At 38.8% G+C, this 22,722-nt stretch overlaps 1 protein-coding gene across 1 annotated transcript in view; it reads right to left on the bottom strand.

Moving 5' to 3' along the window:
* cubn (cubilin (intrinsic factor-cobalamin receptor)) overlaps window positions 1-22,722 on the bottom strand; it is a 155,737-nt gene that overhangs the window by 14,467 nt on the left and 118,548 nt on the right. Inside the window, exons 41-49 of the mRNA XM_008438250.2 lie at window positions 22,067-22,213; window positions 21,335-21,525; window positions 18,230-18,398; window positions 16,250-16,424; window positions 11,830-12,008; window positions 9,889-10,098; window positions 9,668-9,808; window positions 5,060-5,244; window positions 1,012-1,183 (exon numbers count right to left, since the gene is read on the bottom strand). Coding sequence (XP_008436472.1) covers window positions 1,012-1,183; window positions 5,060-5,244; window positions 9,668-9,808; window positions 9,889-10,098; window positions 11,830-12,008; window positions 16,250-16,424; window positions 18,230-18,398; window positions 21,335-21,525; window positions 22,067-22,213 — 1,569 coding nt within the window. The remainder of the gene's footprint in view (window positions 1-1,011; window positions 1,184-5,059; window positions 5,245-9,667; window positions 9,809-9,888; window positions 10,099-11,829; window positions 12,009-16,249; window positions 16,425-18,229; window positions 18,399-21,334; window positions 21,526-22,066; window positions 22,214-22,722) is intronic.

Genomic DNA, 22,722 nt, shown 5'->3' with positions numbered 1-22,722 from the left:
TCTGACCTGAGCGAAACTGATAGTAATGTTAACAGCTTTATGTGGGGGAACAGTATTCACTGTACCCAGACTGCACACCTTAGTTTTCCAAACCTCATGTATAGCTGTAAGCATGCAGATCTGCTTTCTCTGGAGGTCTCCAGCTCTATATTATTAACTAACTCCAAGTGACTATTTCTACTGTATTCCTGCAGAAAACCAATCAAGACATGAAAACACATACAGTGTGGATTCACCTATTAATGTGCTTTTCTGTGGAACACAGCGCCAAATTATTTGCGGAAAATGTGCCTATTTTAGGAATTTTTGTAATGTTTATCAACATTTTTCAAAATAAAATACAGCTCGGGAAGCTGAAGTAAATTCAACAGTTTTCCGTTTCTGAGATTAAGAAATGGCATATCCATAGGCATAGGAATGATGGTAGCATTGTGTCCTTCAGCAAGACACTTGATCTACTTCGCCTACTAGAGGTGACCTCTGGTGGTCAGAGGGTCACCAGAGGTCACCACTAGCACCAATGCATGCTAGCTTCGCTCTGTCAGACTGCCCAGCGCAGCTGTTGCTTCTTTCCAGTAGTTTGCCACCATCAGCGTGTGAATGTAGTGTGAAGTGCTTTGGGGTCCCCTGGACTTCATAAAGCACTATAAAGGTACAGGCCATTTGCCAAGCAGTCAGTGCAATGTGCACCATTTACATTCCTGGCCTTTGATTGACTGTACCCAGAACGGAGATAAGGAAAACTGCAGATATAAGGTTTACACTGTATTGGTGAATATTAATGTATATTTGGTCTTTGAACAATTAAAAAAACGCAATTATAAGCAAATCTAGAAAGGGTCGCAAGTATTCACTGATTTTAGCTATTCATGAGCAACGGTGGTCCCTAACTCCCGTAAACACCAGAGGTCCACTGTGCTGTGTTAAAAGGTTTGAAATTTGAACTCGATAATAGGTCAAAAACTGCGAATAGTTTTTCAACTTGTAGGTTTATTTCGGAAAATAACTCACCCGCAGGCTCATCAGAGGAGTAAGTAACCATAAAACCACCACTGGAAACAGAAGCATCGGTGCGAAATACAATAGCCATGGTGTTGCCAGAAGAGTGCACCTGAGTGCCTGGTGCGACTGTACCACAGAATCGATGGAGGCGAGGAGCATCAGCAGCCAACCCATTAAATATCTGTAAGAGATAGGACTCTGATAAAGTAGATATTTGTTTGCTAGTACTTGAGTGAAACAAAATTTTTTGCTGCATAAACCAGCACAAATATAGTACAAACGTTTGACACCAATTTTGTCTGATTAGAAGGTCTTCAGTTTTGGTAGTTTTTAGCTGTGGACCAAGTTTTTACCACAGGAAATAATTAGAGAGAATGAGGCTTTCCTGTTGAATCAAAAGCGGAGTACAAAAGGCAAAGCACTCGATTTATGCCACCTTCACTTACAATGATGAGATATGAACCAGAACTGAAACAAACATTCACTACCAGTACTATTTTCTCCATTGTGATGAGAAATTCTATCCCTACAGGTTGTTCAGGTCTAATTTTGGATAGTTTCAGTTAGTAAAGTCAATGTTTTGACAAATTACTCCATTAGATCAACAGAGGTCATGTGATTATGGGCTTGTACCCTGTAAACATGATGCAGATGAGAGGTGTGGCTTGTGCAGTAATTACTTGATCAATGCGCATAATTCATAAGAATTATGTAGATGCCCCCATAATTCTTATGAATTTAGCACTGAAATACAAAGTTGTTGGTCATCATACTCAATATATCTGATTCTGCTGATTACTTAGATTAGACCAATATAGGATGATAATGTGGTACTACTGTGTCCAATTAATACTTTTATATTTTATCTAACCCCCTTAGAGGTTCTATGGGTTTATGACTAATCCACAAAATCAATCAGGTGTTTAATTTAGGTAGGTCTACTTTAATCTCCTTTCCATTTAGGGCTGTGTAATTTGATCGATTCTACAATATTTATTGATACATTAAATCCTACTTTGAGTTTTATGTCAAATACACATGAATTAAATGACAGCTATCACACATGACATTTTTTACCCAGGTGCACATGGACATTAAAAATCACATGTAATCAAACAACCAGTTACAATTAATTAAATAATGAAATGAAATAGATAAATTACATTAACTAATAGGGAATAAGACAAAAAAAGGTTCCTTTTCTGCAGGGTTTCCTGCAGTGTATTATAAGCGCGTGGCTCTGTCTTCCCTGTAAAGTTTATGTATGTGTTTGTTGGCCGGAGCGTCAGTGGTTGACGGACCAGCGCTAACCTCATCATGCAGGTTCAGCCAAGTGAGGAGCTTTCACACATCACACTGGTTTTATATTTTTAGTATTATTTTTCTGATACATGAAGCACCAAACCGTATCAAATGCTTTGTCCACTTACTCAGAGTTAATGCAGAGATCTGAAAAACTCATCCCTTAAAGCTCAGACAACAAAACAGTTTCTGTGACACTTATTAAAAACTCAACAGACACGAAATGGAAGAGCTACTAAAGCCACATTAGCAGCATTTTGTTGCGCGTCTCTGGACAGTGCAGCGGATTTTACTCATCATGCAGGGCCGGTCCAAGGCTTTATGAGGCCTTAAGCAGACTTTGACTTAGGGGCCCCTCTTGCTGCTAAAAACATCAGCACCTCTAACAGCTTCTGTGTTATATTTGATCTGGGAGAGGGGGAGTAGATTAATTAGCCAACCTAAAAAGCAATGAGTCATAATTGCAATTTACTATTTTATATTTGTGAACAAACAAAGCTCAAACTCAAAGATTAAACTCACAGCATCAGAGTGTAGCTATGGTAACAAAACAATTTAACTATGAATATTGTTCTTTGAACTTTTACACAATAAACTTACCAGCTCCTTAAAACCTTGCATTTAAAATGTTAACATTAAATCAAATTTAGCAGCATTGATCATCTCAATAAACAAATGTTACATTTACATATCTGTGGTCTGTGTTAAAATATTAGCATTCATGGGGCCCTTGAAGCCCTGGGGGGCCTGATGAAGTCGCTGACTTAATTTGGATTAAACAGAAGTGTAAATAATTGATATTCATTTTAATTGTATTTTTTGATGAGTTGTTTTTAAGACTAGTTGTGGGTTTAAATAGCATTTCACTGGTGATGTTTCCTGTAACAATAATAGTTTTACATTTTCTGTTAGCTTAACATCTTTTAATACAAAAACACGGTGGACTGCCTCGGCACCCTGACCACAGGGCTTAGCAAGATTTATAGGAGAAACCCTGTTCTGCATAACCAAATACACAAAGCCACATGATTCACCTTTAAACAAAGCAAATGTATAAAAAAAACAACATTTATTACACCATCAGTTCAATTAATTCAATCCAAGTCTGTGAAACAGTCACAAAATGTCACCAAAATCACTCTGTCCCTATAAAATGCTGTATGAGTTTCTAACACAAATACAAGTCTCATCCCCATTCATTTATTCATTCAGCCTAGTTTTAGTTCACGCACACATACATTTCGATCTATCATTCAGAATAGTGTGTCTGTATGCTTTGTGTATGATATTTTAGTAGTGTATATTTGCAAATTTAATCTTGTGTGTGCGAGAGAGAAAAAATAAATGCATGCACATGCAATATTTTATTAGTTTATATGTGCAATCTTAATCTTTTATGTATGCGTGTGAGAAAAGAAAATTGTATGTAGTGTGATATTTTATTAGTGTACATGCACAATTTTAATATTTTGTGTATGTGTATGAGTCTTTAGCAATGTGAGAGACAAAACATAGTTTTGTTCTAAACGGCCCCTCATAGCTACACGCTACTGGTAGTAATGTTTTACAGATGTAGCTTCGCTTCTGCTCCACCTGCAGTGAACTCTCACATCAAACGTCTGGTAAAGCTGCAGCATGTAACTGAAAACAAAAAAAAGATTTTTGATATGTATTAAAACTTTAACTATGTCCTAACGTAAGACAGATAATCTCTGAAAAAAACATTGATCTCCTCTGCCTCCTCTTGTGTTCTGCAGAATTATTCAGCTCAGTCAGAACCAGCCAATCAGAGCCAGTGTTACTCAGCTAGCCGTGCTCTCAGGAAGTTTTGATTTAGTAACTCAGGATTGCTTATTTTGATGCAACCTGAATTTGACTCTGAATGAATGTTTCCTTTTTTCTTGACATTTGATATAGGCAGTGTTGTGAGATTTATTTGACTCATGTATAATTCATGGTACTGAGAGCCTTACTTTTAAATATTATTTTACTGACTGCAGGTTTTTAAGTTGTTCTTTTTACTGAGTAGCTGTACTATTGTGCCTGCAAGTATTTTGCATGTTTTATATCTAAATTAGGTAAATTTATTACCAGATCATTTTTCCATTTTGCCAGATCACATAGTATCATTTGTAGTATGTGATCCAACCAATCATTTATTTATAGCATAAATAAATAAATAAATAAATAAATAAATAAATAAATAAATAAATAAATAAATAAATAAAGTGTAAATTTTTTGCTTTAGATATAAATTTTATACCTAAAGCGAAAAATTAACAGCCAATCCAGGTGATCGGCCTCATGCATGATCAGAATCGGCAGCTATCTGTCTGTCCATCTGTTCGTCCATTTATCCTCAGTCTCTTGTTCATCTCTGATACACCTGACAACTACAGAGTCATCTGAGTATTTCTGTAGATGACAGAAGTCAGACTTGAGCTGAAAGTCTGAAGTGTACAGCGTGAAAAGGTATGGTCAGAGTATAGTCCCCTGTGGTGCTCCTGTTGCTGACCACAATCTATCACTCCACTATCACCTCATCTATCACCTCGCTGTCTATCACTGTTAATAGACAGTGAGGAGTTCAGTGTTTTCCCAAATAATCATATGATGTATGTCAAATTGGAACTGGAATTAAACTTGCAAACTTCCAATTGCCAGTCTCCTTCCTTTAGATTAACTGAGAATTAAAAATGTGAAAACTTACAGTACAGAAAACAGACAAGATCCCAATGAGGGGAAAGGAACTCACATCAACGTAGTCAAACACACAGGAAGTGCCAGAACCTTCCAGGCGCAGGTCATTAATGATGAGTGTAACCCTGCGGTTTGGTGTGACTACCAATTCCCAGCGACACACTCTGCTGTGAGGATATAAGTTTGGGTAATTGGGTGAGGTGATGGTACCAGATGGAGCGTTCAACTCTCCTCCACATGCTAGAAAAAAGGAAAAACAAATGGATATCTATTGTGAGATCAAATAATTCAACAAAATTTATTTTGATTGTCAGAAGTCAAATCTTTTTTGTCCAAGTTTATTTAATATCAGTTCCTACATGTACAGTCCATTTTCCTAGACATACCAATCACTTAAAACATTTCACACTAGGGCCGTATTCACCCAGTCACACTTGCAAATGTGCACACATTCATACACTGAAACACGAATCTATAGGCAACTTGAGTTAATGTATTTAGAAATGGCTCTCAGATGAAGCATTGTGCAGCATTACTAAGCAGACTGAAGTTTTATAGCTCTTGCTCTTTTCCAGTCCGGGCGTTTGCTGCCTTCTTTTCCACTCAAAGTGTTTTATGCTAAAGCCACATTCACCCACTCATACTCATATTTATACACTGATCAGTAGGTAGATTGGGGTTAAAGCTGCAGTGTGTAATTGTTACAAAAGCTGTTTTTTCCCCATATTTATAAAAACCGACACCATATCATCATAGTATGTTATGAGATATGTAATTGTAAAAAGAAATCTCTTCCTCCACCTCCTTCTGGTGTTACAATTAGGACTGCAAAAATTTACCACTCTGACAATCAATCAGAGCAAGGAGGAATGTCTTTGCACTGTCAATCCACCTCCAGCATACTGCTCAGTGTGTTAATGGTGGAAAAATTGTTAACATACTGAAAACTGTTTATCTAACGTCATTGGTGGCCATGCTAAGATCACCTTAGTATTTGTGGCAGGCTAGGTCGTGTTGAGCAAGTTGTTGCTTAGCAAAGAACAAGCAGGAGGGAGAGAGCATGAGAGTGATTGACAGCATTTACACCACTCCTTCTGAGTGAGTGGTGTATTTCTGTTGTTAGTACTGGGACCACTGGGAGAAAGCAGAAGAGCCCAATTTTTTCACGTTATCTGTCTCATATTACGCTGTCACAAAGTTACATACTGCAGGTTTATTTACCCTTGCCCAGGTCCACCATCCATCCATCCTTCCTGCCTTCCTTCCTTACTTATCTGGAGTCGGGTTGCAAGGGTAGCAGCCTAAGTAGAGAGGCCTAGACAATCCTCTCCCTAGCCACTTAGGCCAGCTCCTCTGGGCGTTCCCAGGCCAGCCAAGAACCATAGTCCCTCTATTGTGCCCTGGATCTTCCTCTGGGCCTCCTCCTGGTGAAATGTGCCCAGAACACCTCAGCAGGGAGGTGTTGAGGAGGCATTCTAACTCGATGCCTGAGCTACCTCAACCGGCTCTGCTCGACATGGAGAAGCAGTAGTTTTGGAGAATTGAAAGGTTTCTATATTCAAATAAATAAGTAAAAGAAATAACGCACAGAAATACGTAGTTCTTCTGCTTGACCTCAGGCGAGCTCGGAGATTTAATACACACTCTGCCACGGATTCCTTGTTACAGTTTCATCAGTTCAATACTCAAAAATCTTCCAAAAATCCTTCCGTATTCTTAACATCACTCTTTTTTAATACAATCTCATCTTCACTGGTGTAAGTTGGAAAGTTTCGACCAATGGGGTTGCTACCCTTGATTTACGTAAGGATTCTGGCAAGCCTTATACTGTGTGCTGGACGTCCTTTAGAAATATTCGGGACCTCATCTGCTCAATCTCAGAATTGCAGAGAAAGCCAAATCATCTCAAATTGTTGTTCTTATCTGTCCAAACAGGATTCCTTCCCAAGCCATATTTGGCTCCATTTGCGCTTTGCATGCAAATGGAAGGAAGGGAGTCAGGTCAGTTTGACCTAGAGAGGTGCCAAAATCCTCTCGCAAAAACAACTCCTTAAATAGTATTTCTGCTCTGAGTAGCTCTACCCTGAGTCCTTCCCTTCTCACCCCATCTCTAAGGGAGAGCCCAGACACCCTCCGGAGAAAACTCTTGTTCTTTCGGTCATGATCCAAAGCTCATGACCATAGATGAGGGTAAGAATGTAGATCGACCGGTAAATTTAGAGCTTTCCTTTTTGACTCAGCTCTCTCTTCACCATGACAGACCGGTACAGCACCTGCTTCACTGCAGAGACTGCACCAGTCTGCCTGTCAATCTTCCACTCCATTTCCCCCTCATTTTCCACACTTGGGGCAGGACAACTTCCTCAACCCGGAGCAGGCACTCCACCTTCTCTGGGTAGAAGGGTAGAGGCTCAAGACCATGGCGTTGGATTTGGATACTGATCCTCATCCAGGCTGCTTCACACTCGGCTGCAAACCACTCCAGCGAAAGCTGCAGATCATGAACTGATGATGCCAATAGGACCACATCATCGGTCTCACTTTCATTGCCCACATGAGCATTGACGTCACCCAGCAGAACAAGGAAGTCCCCTGGAGGGACAATCTCAAGTACTCCCTGGAGTACTGGACGGGTAATCTGAAGTGCTGTTTAGAGCATATGCATAGCAGTCAGAACCTGTCTCACCACTCGTAGACAGAGGGAGGCTATCCTCTCATTCACTGGGGTGAACCCCAACATACAGGCACCAAGCCCGGGGGCAACAAGTATGCCCACTCCTGCCCGCTGCCTCTCACCATAGGCAACTCCAGAGTGAAAGAGAGTCCAACCCTTCTCATGGAGACTGGTTCCAGAACCAGAACCATGTAGTGAGGTGAGACTGACCATTTCTAACTGGAACCTCACAACCTCACACACTAGCTCAGGCTTCTTCCACACCAGAAAGATGACATTTCCACTATTCATTTTCACTGGAACTCACTCCCTGTTTATTTAAGTTTGCAGCCAGTTTGTTTGTTCAAAAAACAATCTCTGGATATATCAAAAACAGAACTGTATTCATATTTTATATATGTTTTTATTGTCATGTTTTGATATTTTATAGCTTTATCTATGTAGTAAACATTATGTTGTACTACTTAAAGGTAAAGGTAATTTTATTTATATAGCACATTTTCAGCAACAAGGCAATTCAAAGTACTTTACATGAGTTAAAAGGAAATACAAACAAAATGACAAACCAAAGGAAAGAAAGAAGAGGATAGAAAACTAATCTAATGTTGTTCTAAAGTGTGTAAACTARGTGCTCCTGTTCAGGGTTACTAAGTATCKAATTTCATTTCTAAATAGTGAGTACTCTACAGTTTCTGATAAAATAAGCTAAGGAGTGACTGATCTAATTCCTTTTCTGGGATAAAGTGAGTACTCCACAATTCTAAGTTTGTTCTAAATCCTCTTCTGGGTTAAAAGTAATATAAACTAAGCAGTGACTGTTCCTGTTAAGTATTTCTGGATTCCAAGTTTGTAGTTATTCTAATTCTAATTCCTTTTCCATTTCTATCTATATAATATTGATCTAAATAGTGCGCACTCCACAATTTCTGATATTACTAATAAACTAAAATAATCCTTTTCTGGGTTAAATAGTGAGTACTCCACTGTTTCTAAAACAAAAAAGAGGAAAGGACGTATTAGGGCAGGTGGCAACATTCAGACAAAGCAAAGGGAAAAACAAAGACATGAGTGAAGGCGGTGACGTCAAAGGGCCATGAAGAAACGTTACTGAGCCTCCTGGCAAAGTCCGATAAAGGTGTTGTTTATCCAGGAATGTCTTTGGGAGCTTTCAGCTTCGCAACTCCATGGATACAGGAGGGGGTGAGGAGGGAAGAGTGTTATGTTTACATATCTTCGAGGGGATTAGAGATATGCAGCCCTTCCAAGGCCACATGGGGAAAGCCAATTCATAAACGGAATGTCTTAGGTCGGGAAGATTATAAATTTCAATCTTTCCTAAAGTCTCTCCGATACATCTCAGTTCCCAATCATCCAAATTAGTTTGGTTGTTCCACTGAACCAAAACTAGCAACTTCTTCAAGATCCATTCCATCTGGTTAGTGAGTTTTAGAGTCCTCGTCTCTGTCCACACCAACAGTCCGAATGTTTTCCAGTTCAGCCAAGTCCGTCACAAATTTGTTGATAAGCCAGGAATCCACAAGCTCCAAACAGCAAAAATCCTGTTAAAATGCCTATTATTTCACTTTAATTGTTTTTTACATGACAAATGGACTGTACTTTTCCAATCATTTTTGACCACTCAAAGCACTGCTGAGAATAGGTAAATGTGACACATTTATACACCTATATGCAGATCGGTAGGCAATTTGGGGTTAAGTGCCTTGCCCAGGGGCTCATCGACATGAAGCAGGAGGAAGCTGGAGTCGAACCTACAACCTTCCGATCACAGGACAACTACTCTACCCACAGTCACAGTCACCTACAGTACTGTTTAAAAAGCCCATCTATTGACAAGTGCTGCAAATTAGCTTATGCCATAAACACCATGATATACAAGCATAAGACTGCTGTTTTATTCAGTTTGTCTATGTTACCGTGTGTCTGCCCCATTAAATAAAACTAATATAAAAAAGATTAAATTGGTCCTACCTTCAACACTGGCTTCAAAAAACAGGCTGAATCCAGCTGCATTTCCACTGTTGTCACTCACAAATTTGACATAAGCAAAACTGTCTGATGTATCAACAGAAGCTGGAATATTGTTTCCACAATGTTGCCCCAGCAGACGTCCTGTGGAAATTATAAACTTGAATCTAAAGAATTCATGCTATTTACATGAGTTCCAAATAGAATTAGATTTTTGTCCTCACCTGAAGCATTGTATTCTCTTATCTCCACATAGTCAGCAGCACATCCTGCACTGTCCTGCAGGCTCAGGTTCTTGTAGCTCAAGGTAAGGTAGTGTCCCGTGGGCCCTTCTAGGTACCATTCACAGTTGGAGTTTTCAGGATAGTTAGAACCAGGGAAGCCTGGACTATGGATTTCCCCTGTTTGACCTATGTAGGTGCCTCCACATGATGCTGGATATAGAGATGGGAAATGCAAAATGAAAGCGAGCTCTGAAGAGTTGTTTAATTTTTGATAAAAATCATTACATCTTCTTTAGATCAATGCATATCTGGTTTGAATTTAAAAAATAATGGCCATTTTACGTCCTACTATTCCAACCTTGGTCTAATATCCCTTACATGATAAAGACAGGTTTGCAAGTAGTCTAAAATAGCTAGCTACATGTCCACCACTTAAACTACAATCAGCTGCTCAGAATCTGATAGGCCAAGCTTTGTTGACACTCAAAAGCTGTGGCTATTCCTATGTAATTCCTATAATAGAGTCTAAATATAAAAACAAAAAGGGATTTGAAGCACATGTGTTTACATATTCATCAGCCATGTCTATATAATATAATCCCTTTGAGTGTCATTGAATGCTGAAATTGCCTTTCATTGAGCAGGAAATGGGCCTTAATCACTTTTTGGTAGAAAAAACATATGTGGCATTTTTGAGGGCATTTGGGGTATTTTTTTAATGTGACACATTGAATTCACCTATATACATAAGATATTATCTCTTTGAGTGAATAATTTGTCTAAAAGATATAAACGACAGAAGAAGTAATTCAAAACTACTCGATGAGACACTCAGTCTGAATGTGCTGCTGCACAGCTGCTCTCCTTTGCAGGAACACGCCCGATCTCACCCGATCAGTTTGTCAGACCATCACTGTTTGGCACACCTGGTTTGTTTCTGCTGTCGAAACCTGCAGCAGCCTTAGTGGCAGTTCTCGCAAGGCAATTGTCAGTTTAGAGAGGCATAGGAATGTTTTTTAAAATTACTACATTATAATATGGACATTTTTTGAGGAAATACTAATACAAAAAGGCAGTGAGAAACCGGGGTAAAATATGGAAGTTTCCAAACTAAGCGCGAAACTTGACCCACTTAGTTTGGTTCTCACATCAGTAAAACAGACTTTAAACTTACTGCTTCAAGAGATAATAATAAAAACACAAGATATTGTCCATTCTCACTTTCATACTGAAAGAGTTTTATGGTATTGAAATAAAGTGAAATGCTTAAAAAAATATATAATAAAGTCTACAACTGATGTAAGTGCTATGAAGATGGAGGCTTGACAGAGAGATAGACAATGGAGTGAGAGAGTTCTGTAAAATGAACATGATCGATATATTGGGCATGTATACTGCTGACATTGTAAAACTGCTTTGCTTAAGAACTTTAGAATTTTTACATAATTTTTTACATGCTGTACTCAAAAACAATATATATATGTTAGGCAGTGGCGCAACTACACATTATTCAGGTGGATGCAAAAACATAGATCGGCGCCCCCCCCCCTTACCCCAGGGAAGGAACGTCAGGTGACGATACGCAAAGGGTAAAACTCGCTACATTTACCTCGTTACGTGTGCGAGGTGAAGGAGCGGAAGGCGCGCGATAAAGTCTATGGGAAAACATCATCGGCGCGCCACCCCTCCAGACGGGGTTTTGGCGCCCCCTCTGGTGCTGCGCCCCTATGCGTTGCACACCCTGCATACCCACTTTTTGCGCCACTGATGTTAGGGGAAATATACACACATATATATAGGTCATGTCACATGACCTAGTGCAAGATAAAAGGTAACTACTTTTGTCCTCTATGCTGAAGTTGTTGAATGCGACACTCGTGGTTACTGGAACAACTACATTTTGGTTGGTGAACATTAGTTTTTCAGAACTTATCATCTAACCTATGGAATATTTTGCTTTGAATCCTCTGTGTGTTACACTCCTGTCAGTCCGAAACCTGAGCAACATGGAAGAGCCTTTTGAATGTTGTGTAGATGGTCTAGTGTTTCCACACAGCCGAGAAATTAGGTCTGAATTCAATGATGAGCCATCTCGAAGTTCCAAATAATCAAAGCTACAGCTGTAGAAAAACACAAAGAAAAAAACAAAGATAAAATCACATCCAACTAGGTCTGTCACAATAACAAATTTTGCTGAACGATTAATTGTCTAAAAAATTATTGTGGTAAACGATAATATTGTTTTAAGACCTTTTGACACTGATTTAATGGAAATTACTAATAACACAGGCAATTTCCTGATAGATGCACTTTATTTTCAAAAGAACACGTAACACTGGAACTGATAAACTAAATAAACAAAACAACCAAAAACAAAAATAAAATGGATTCTCAGTCTCCATTAACAAAAAACGTACTTGAATAAAAACTAAACAACATAAAGCCAAAGTGGAAATAAATACTGCATTCAACCAAAAGAGTGCAGATTATGAAGTCTGTATACTATATTGCCTTTCAGTAATCACTAGATTTAAATGGACAAGATGGGCACATCTGACTACCTAATGCAATAGTTCATCCTACACCATTTTTTGCTCCTATTTTCAATCTTAGATCATTGGTTGATCTAACCGATCATCCTGTAGTGTGTGGTGTGTTACGGTAGATCTTCGTGGCCACTCCGCTCTAAATCAGGGGTTTTCCCCGACCGAGATCGTCAACGTTGAATGTGACAGGTAGCCAATCAGAAAGCGCGGATTCTCCTCCTGCTTTCTGAGGGGAAATTACGGAGGGGAATCCCAAACAGCTGACACTGCGCGACACGAAGTCCAGCGGACATTGGAGATGATTTGTGGTATCATTAATGTTTATTCAACAATATCGTGCAAAGAATATATAAATGACAAGGGGAGGAGTTGGAGCCAAATTACTACCGCAGTTGATGAACCCGGTAAGTTTTCAGCTGTTCTTCATTAACGTGACATAAATAGGTTATAATGATTTTCATTCAGTCAGGACTTTACGCTGAATCTATAGCCACATGCATCACAAGTAGATTCTAGTAAAGTATTGATTAATGCCTGATTTTAAAATTAGTTAACTGGACTTGTAGCCATTATTTTGTGCCCATGTGGCTGGACACCACACGGCACGACGAACCCGATTGAACCGTTAAACCTGGGATTTCTGTCGGCTAATAAAAAAACCCATTTTCTCAGGGTTTGAAAATGGGCCGACAACTCGTGTAGTGTAAAAGGCAGGAAGAGACGATAAAGCCGATAATTAAAATGAGGTCGATAGGTTTAATTTATCGTGCGATTAAGTTATTTATCGTTTATTGCGACAGGCCTACATCCAAAGATATATACAAGTCCAGCCTTCTTAGTTTGCCTGGCCCATGTATGATAGACATACAGCGTTGTTTTATACCTAAACCAGTGGCGTGCTGTCAGGGGAGGCAGGTGAGGCAGAGCCATGGAAGAATAATATATAATGATATGATAATGTATATTGCTATTTTCACCCTGTGGTTTGTACTATAAAGAATTTATTTTTCATTTAACTAAACCAATTTTGAATATTGTTTCTTCAAAACCGCTGTATTTTTCCATTTTTCCATTCAAATGCTCGAAAGCGAAGCTGGTGAGGCAGCAGGAAGCTGAGCCTCACCTGGGACTGCCCAACCTCTCGCTAACTGCACTGGCTGCCACTCGATGAGAGCATGATCCTCCATTCTGTACCTCACCAATGAAATGGTTAAGTATTTAATATATTAACTGATTTTCCATAATTTAGCTTATGTATAATGTACAGTGTATTTTGTAACCAACTATGTGTATTGTTAAGAAAATACATTTAAAATATGCAAGTTTTAAAACTTAACGGCATGTACAATATTATATAAAATTAACAGTTTTAAAATAAGAAAATTTGATTCTAAATTGCCTCCATGGTTCAGTAGGCATTTCATTTGTAGGATGTTTATATTAAATATAACACAATAAGTTGAATTTAAAATAGTTTCATTTTTAGTTCTCTATAATTTAACACACAGTTCTTAACCTGTCTGTGGACTGAGCAGGCATTCACAGGGGGTCATGGCTGTTTGGTTGTGTGAGTTTAATCTTTTGACCACCTCGATAAGATTTAAACAGCTGGTGTAAAACTGAATGCAACATAGAATATCATAAAACACAAATCTAATTTGTAATCTCTCCTAGTTACATGTTTTGATTGAAATAGCCTAATTAGTTTTCGGATTAATAACTTATTCTGCCCTATTGACCTTTATGTTACCTGTAGTTGCAGCAGATTGCCTGCTAAATATTTTGATCTCCTTTTGTCTGTGTGGGAAACAATCAGGAGAAGTTCCAGTTTCACACTGATCTATGAAAAGCCATAAAACAGCAGGAGTCCAGGCCAGTAGAGGAGAAGTTCTGCTTCCACTTTGTTTAGATTAGTGTTTCCCAACCCTGGTCCTCAGGGCACACTGCCCTGCACGTTCTAGAAATGTCCCTGCTTTAATGCACCTCATTCAGCTGATTGTAGTTCAGCAAACACCTCCTAATTGAAATCACCTGTGCTGAAGCAAGGAAACACCTAAAACATGCAGGGCAGTGTGCCTTGAGGACCAGGGTTGGGAAACACTGGTTTAGATAAAGGTGACAACTGATAGTTGATCTTGAAAACAAATTGTAGGGAGTTTCTAACTTTAAAGAGGGTCAGAGACAGCTCCTGGTTGGATGAGCAAAGATACACCTTATTTGAATAAATTAAAGAGAAGAATATGCCTTTACTATAATAATTTGTGCACATGAGAAACAAACCAGATTTGCTTTTGCAATTCTCCAAAGATGTCTTTGCCTAAACCATGTGTATTAGAGCCATAAAATATGGAAGCATTTAACTGCAAGAGGTTGGAAATAAATTCTGGAGCAAAATCTAATTTTCTTGAGACATTAAACTCGGTTCATTTGACAGATTATGACTTCTTAAAAAGACACAAAAGGGCTCACTGTGACTCTCCTACTCTCACTGTTTCTTCCAAATGACATCTAAAAATCCCAAGAGGTGTTTCTGTTTTACTGATATGACCTTTCATATTTAAAAGAGAAGACATTTTGGTTTTAATCAATCAATCAATCAATCAATCCAATTTTATTTGTACAGCACATTTCAGCAGCAAGGCATTTCAAGGTGCTTTACATAATTAAAGAAAAAATAAAAACAGCATGTGACAGCGAATAAACAGTAATAAAGAGATTTTGACCCTCAGTCACTTGACACTTTTACATCATTAGAGGAATAAAAAGAAATTAATAAATAGATTAAAAGTAAAGATAAAAACATGGAAGACATCAAAACCCGCACTCTAACCCTAATTTAGCCATAAGCTACTCTAAACAGGTGGGTTTTAAGTTGAGATTTAAAGGCACCCAGTGTTTCAGCTGTTTTACAGTTTCTGGAAGTTTGTTCCAAATCTGTGGTGCATAGAAACTGAATGCTGCTTCTCCTTGTTTGGTTCTGGTTCTGGGGATGCAGAGCAGAACCAGAACCAGAAGATCTGAGGGGTCTAGACGGTTGGTACAGTAATAACAGATCTTTAAGGTATTGTGGTTCTAAACCGTTCAGTGATTTATAAACTAACATCAGTATTTTAAAGTGTATTCTCTGAGCTACAGGGAGCCAGTGTAGGGACTTTAAAACTGGTGTTATGTGGTCTGACTTCCTGGTTTTAGTGAGAACCCGAGCAGCAGCTTCTGGATCAGCTGCAGCTGGAGGATTGATTTATTAGTCAGACCTGTGAAGACGCTGTTGCAGTAATCAATGCAGCTAAAGATAAACTCATGGATGAGTTTCTCTAGATCGTGCTGAGACATCAGTCCTCTAATCCTGGAGATGTTCTTCAGGTGATAGAAGGCCGACTTTGTGACTGTCTTAATGTGGCTCTGAAGGTTCAGGTCAGAGTCCATCACTACTCCCAGGTTTCAGGCTGATCGCTGGTTTTTAGTTGTAATAACTGAAGCTGTGCATTGATTCTAGTCTGCTCCTCTTTAATGAAATATAAATCTCGTTATAACAAGACAATAATCTTGTTTAAACAAAGTACTGCTCCTGAATTTCTTTCTGAGCTCTGGCGGTTGAACGCGTCCACAATAAACCTCATATATTTGTTTGATTTAATTCACTTTGAGATACAGTAAAATAATTACATTTCTATTAAGGAATATAAGGTGAGGTTATTAAAAATGATTCTGTGAAGGCCTTTCTTTATTGTTATATGTGTACAATACTGTATAAAATAGAAGTTATTATATTGCAATGGCCATATTAGAAAGTGAAAAGAAAACAGCAAATATACCTGGCTGTGGGTTCAATGTAGAAATCTTCCTCAAAGTCAATTTGGACAGCCTCTCCATTGGGTACAGTTATCACCCACGTACAGTCAATGTTCTGGGGGTAATTCTGTGGATAGTTTGGTGATGTGATGTAGCCAGGTGGGTCATTATCCGTCAGCATGATGGAGCCTCCGCATGCTGTGGGAAAATTACTTAGGTCACAACAAAAATAATAAAATGTAATCTATCTGTTATACACCAAAACCAGGAGACACCAGTTCTATTTTGCCAAAGTATTTTGAGGTAATAATTATTACTCTGAGTCATACCAAGCTAGCAAATTTCAAATATCTAACAATAGCAAAAATGTTTGTGACAAACAAAAAATATTATTCTAAGCTTACTTTGATATTTTTCATGGTATTTTTCAAAGGAAGAAAAATTGTTCTGAACAGAAATTGTGTTGCAATGTTTCTCAGCTCTGGTTCTCAGGAAAAACTGTTGCACAGACACATCTGTGCAAGTGTCTCTGCTGCAGATCACCTGATTCAAATAATTGCATGATCTCCTCTGCATGTCATCAAATGCTGCAGGAGCCTGTTAATCACCCACTGATTCCAGTCAGGCGTGTGGCAGGAGGGAAACACCTAGATGTAATGCTGTTTTTGCTGGTCTGACTGTGATGTTTTGTTTATTTAGTAACCAGTTTTACTTTAATTTGATCAGAACTAGGAACGGCATAGTCATGAATTGGGTGAATGAAAGAAAAGAGTTTCCTCAAACTCTTATACTTGTATTTATTTCTAATAATAATAAAAATGATAATAATTCAACAACTAAAATAAATAAATCGGTTCAAAAGACATAATAGAAAAAAAAATAATGACACGTCAGAGATATAACAGGTCTCCTGAGTTGAGTCTAAAGGTGAGGGGAGATTATTGGGTTTTTTTCCTATAGTGTTCCTGGGAGTTTGGTTCAGTTTCCTACGGTCACGTTGTATGTGGAAAAAAAAAAGTTGACCATCAAGTAGTAAATTGTTTGAGAAGGTTGTTGCCCTGCTACAGACTGGTGACCTGTCCAGGTGTACCCCACCTCTTGCCCGGAACGTTAGCTGGAGATAGGCACCAGCAACCCTCCCGACCCCCTAGGGACAAGGGTGTAAGAGGGAGGGATGGATGGATGCAATGTTAGCAGTTTGGGAAGTTACCAGCTGCCAACCGGACCACAGCTTGGTGAGGAGGGAAATAACATCAGCGGTGCTATTATAAATATGACATCTCATCAGATCCTAGTTAATGGAATAACTCAACGCTACACATCAAGCTTCATGCAAAGTCGAGTCAGATTTGTAGGCTTCAGAAACACCCATGATGATCCCAGAACTTAAAGAGAAGGTGGTTTGGTCACGGCGGTCCCATGTGTTAAATAAAACATGCAGGACAAGGGTTCCTGAGGACTGAAACTGAGAACCACTGCTCTAGGATATACCCTTTGTCAAATGTAGGGTTTAAGTTTATAAATAACCTGACCTAAAGATATCAGTTTCAAACTTTTTTTAAATTGGACATCAAGTTTAAGAAACCATACTCCACTGATTTCACCATGTTATCATTCATAAAGCTGCTTTTACAAAAGGCTAAATCCTTTGGTGTCCGTGCTCTGAGTTCTGCTCAATCAAATATCTTCGTTCTTCAATTTTCTCATACTGTATCTGCCAACCACTACTGTAAATTACCTTAACTGTAATGAACAGAAGTGATTGAATAGCTGGAGGTAAAAATTTATAATTGTTTTTTTGTCAAATCTTCAACATGCTCAAGTATGTATGTTTAACTGGCGATCTACAATATTTGAAATTGGCATTTTGTTTTAATAACTACCCATTCATGGTAAAATAGAAATAAGTACATTCTATTTTAGCACAATGTATTACTAAAAAAAACCTAACCTATTCAGTTATTCTCTTTCTTACTTATCAAAAACAGAACAACAGATTCTACCTTCATTATGGGCTTCAAACATCAACTTAAAGCCGCTGGCCTCGTTACTTGAATCAGTTACAAAGTGAATATGGAGGTGGTTGTCTGTAGTTTGAAGGATGGAAGGAGGACTGGAACCACAGATACGACCTCCTAGAATTGGAGACGACCCATCTGGACCATTTCTGAGCTGTAGAAACAACAACAGGGAGTAAATATATATCTGTGACCTCAGTGAGAGCTCTTAGAGCTCAGAAATAAAGTAATTAATTAGGTAAGGACGTAAAGAAGAAGACAGCCTACTATCTTAGCTAACTTTCTAAAACACTGAATTTTGGGTTTTCATTGTCCATTAGCCATCATCATTAAAGCTTTGAAATGTTTCACTATCCGAGTAAGCAATCTACTACACAGGTGCTGGTCATAAAATTGGAACATCATGATAAAGGTTGATTTATGTCAGTAATTTCATTCAAAAAGTGAAACCTGTATATTAATCCAGTGGTGCCCAAAGTCGGTCCTGGAGGCCCAGCATCCTGCGTGTTTTAGTTCCCTCCCTGTGGTAGTAACAACCTCCTCAGCAAGTCAATGTTCTTCTTAGACCTACTAATGAGCCACCATTTGATCCAGGTGCTAAACCAGGGAGAGAACTAAAACCTGCAGGATGACGGCCCTCGAGGACCCACTATGGACACCATTACACACAGACTGATATATTTCAAATGTTTTTTTTTTGGTAACTAATGAAAACCTCAAATTGAGTATCTGACATAATTAAATTATTACTTAAGACTAATAAAAAAATGACTTTTAGAAATGATGGCCAACTGAAAAGTATGAACATGAAAAATATGAACATGAAAAGTATGAGCATGTACAGCAATCAGTACTTCGTTAGGGTTCCTTTAGCCCAGATTACTGCAGCAAAGCAGCGTGACATGAATCTGATCAGTCTGTGGCTCTGTTCAGGAGTTAGGAGAGTCCAGGTTATTGATGGTGGCCTTCAGCTCTTCTGAATTGTTGGGTCTGTTGTATTGTGTCTATCTCTTCACAATACCTCAGATATTTTCTATGGAGTTAAGGTCGGGTGAGTTTGCTGGCCAATTAAGATTCACAAAGCCACAGTGGTGGTGCTTAAGTGCATTTTACTTAAGTATATTTAATCATGTGTACTTTCGACTTTTACTCCACTACATTTTTCAATAAGTATCTGTACTTTCTACTTCTACTTCAGATTGAGGGCAGGATCTTGTGTGCTTGACTTCACGATGTAATGAATCTTCAAAGTATCGCCTCCCCTCATCTGAAAGCTAAACTCTGGGCCTGGCAAATTTAAAAAAAATTTCAAAAAGGTGGGTGGTGCCAAGAGACACACCGAATGTGGGAATGAGTTGAGGTGGGGTTGTGATCATGATGACAGAAGCGCTGTTGTCAACTTTTTGACCTGGCCGCTATATTTATTAATTTTTCAGACTCCTCTAGTGAATTAAAAAGAAACAAAGACAATTATTGATAAATCTAGCAACTTTTCCTGTGTTGTTGGAGACTTTTATGGTGACAGCATTCTGCCTGTCTGTCCCGAGCGAGCAGCGGCCATTAGAGTTTCTCGATTCCTCAGCACTGCAGTCAGTCTGACAATTATTTTTTCAACACCATATCTTCACCAATGGTCAGCAGAGAAGACAAATTCCACTCCATATCCACCCCATAACACATTTATTTATTTGTAATAAATGTGTTATTTATAATAAACATATAACACATTTGTAAAGCAGAGTAACCCTTTACAAATGCTGACTCACCAGTGAGCGGGGGCAGAAAGAGGTGTGGAGGCAGGGAGGGAACATTGTTCCCAGCTGTGTCCAGTTCCCTGATTACCTTCCCCGTGTATTTAACCCCACCTGTTGTCTCTGTCCTTCGTTGGATCCTCGTCGTGTTACGTCGTATGTCACCGTGTTGTTAGTCTGCTCTCTGGTTTCTGTTCTTGGATTAATCATTAAATCATCACTTACATCATGTCTACCTGGGCCTGCCAGTGTCTTTCTCACCACTCAACCGCAAATCATGACAGGCAGTTATGTGCTTCGGGCACATTCTAATTAGTTTTGTCTATTTTTCTAGATTGTTTTGTTTATAGACTTTAATTGAATGACTTTCTGTTTTTTCTTAATATTTTGTCGTTTGGATAACTTCTTATTTTTGGTAATTAATTTGATTTAGTTAAGTGGTGGCTGTTGGTCCACTTATAAATAGGCTGGGTTTCGACGTATGTGAGAGACTCGCCCTTCCACTTGCTCCACCACCACCACCCCGGATGTGTCCTGCTCCTGACTCAGTGCGCGCACGTCTCCAGTGGCTGTAGGCCGCAGCTGAAGTCTCCAATCTGCCATGCGATATTTCTGTTAGCCTTTGTTTGTTTGCTTTTTTGTTGTGATTTTGGCCTGGTGGGACCAGTTGTCCTGTTTTCAATCTTTCTTTTGCAGTGGATTATTTTTTGCTTTAGTCCAGTACTACTATGTGCTTTGACAGCCCAGTATAGGGTCGGCCCCCAGCTGCACCGTTTTGTTCTTTTTGATCGGCTCACCAGGTCTAACTTTTTGTTAATACTTTTGGGGTTTTGTTTTTCTCTTTTTTGGGACATGGAGGACTGGAGGTATATAACTCTCTTTTGTTTCTTCACAGAAAATCAAAGCAGCTGAACCAAAAGAAAAGTTCAAGAGAGTTTTAAAATAAAATAATTTTTGAACCCTCATTCTTGCCTCCGTGTCCTCAAATATGTTGTGCCCTTTTTGGACTTAACACTGGCCCTGCATTTACTTGGCATCAGATCAATATCAAAATGACCAGAATTACCCTCCTCTAGCAGGGAGGCAGCTTTGGTACTCAAAGTGAGGAAGTTGTACCAAGCTGTACCGCTGCAACCAATAGCAAAATTAAACTGCCCAAAAACTGTTTGACTGGAGAGGCCAGTAGTGAAATGGATTTAAGCAAAGTAATGCAGAACTAAAAGAACTGCACAAAAATGTCAAATTCACACAGAAACATTAAGTTACAACCCTAATTCACCTGTTTAGTTTATCATCATAAAAAAAGTTGATTTGGGGTTGAATTTCACTTTAAGTTTACCTGGAGGTAGTCTCCTGAGCTACAGTCAGTGCCGTAGCCCTGAATCTGGAAGGGATTTTGGAATAACACTGAAATCCAAAATCCTGGTGTAACCATCACATGCCAACTGCAATTTAATCCAGGCAAGTAGTTCTGAGGGTAGTGAGGACTGCTCAGAACACCTCTGTCTGCATGCAGCAGGCCACCACAACCTGAACACACAAAGAACATCTTCATTAAAATGGATATTCTGCTGCAGAGTCACAGCAGCATTGTTGCCTAAAAATGTGAGACATTCAAATTTCATGACATATGCTAAGTTATGAACATTAAAAATGGGTAAAATACTGAAGGCGACATGTGGTGAAGAAAATGATGTCTGTCTTCAGAATTCCACATCATTTAGTTTGCATCCAAAAGAACCAATTAATCAGCACCTCCTAAATGTTACTGGTAACATCCAGTCAAAAAACAAACATGAAGAGCAGTGGAAGCTTCTTTTGATTAACAAGTTTTAACACCTCAGCCACAATTAGATATCTAACATTAATTTACATTAAAATACAAATATTTAAACAGTGAAAAAGAATCTAAATATTTTATCTTATGCTTGACACGAAAAAATAAATACGCTAAAAAGGTAGCCTGACATTCTGTTGTCTCAACACAAAAAATAATGAAGAAAAATGTAATATACAAAAATGTAAAGTCAGAATAAAGAAAATAGAATATGCATTTGTATTTGTGCAGAACCTTTGGAGAAGGAGGCATTAAAGCCTTGGCCACTGACATGGCTGTCAGACGAGAAGTGAAGGAACATTGAGTCTCCTGTTGAATGTATGGAGCCTGGAGGTTCCCTACCACACACACTGGCCAGCACAGGGGACAGGCTGTTAGCACCTGTTAATCATAAAGCAAAACAGTTCATTACAAACTGATGGGTCTGATGTAATCAAACAGAGGGAGATACATAACCAAATAAGGCTTAGGACTCTGAACTTTCTTTTGGCTCAAATGAAAGTTAAGTATATACCACAGTAATGCACCAGACTTCAAATACAAATTCATCTTTGTTTCACTCAGGCGTTTGCAAACTTTCCAATCTAAAAAGGCATTCTTGCCCTCAGTCAGAGGGGCGTAGGAGGTCAGACTGCCCCAGCAGCTACAATACAGTTGATTGTCACCATCGACGTGTGTGTGTGTGTGTGTGTGTGTGTGTGTGTGCGTGTGTGTGTGTGTGTGTGTGTGTGCGCGTGCGTGTGTGTGTGTGTGTATGAAGCTTGTTGTTATTTTTACAGAGCCAACATTTTATTATTTTATTTATATCCTTTGGTTTTGATATAAAAGAAAAACTAACATATGACGTTTCGAAAACAAGGATGGATACAATGATTTCTATGGAATGTATA

Source organism: Poecilia reticulata, linkage group LG20 (assembly GCF_000633615.1).
Source record: "Poecilia reticulata strain Guanapo linkage group LG20, Guppy_female_1.0+MT, whole genome shotgun sequence".
Classification (NCBI taxonomy): Eukaryota; Metazoa; Chordata; class Actinopteri; order Cyprinodontiformes; family Poeciliidae; genus Poecilia; species Poecilia reticulata.
This window is presented reverse-complemented; position numbering and strand designations above follow the sequence as displayed.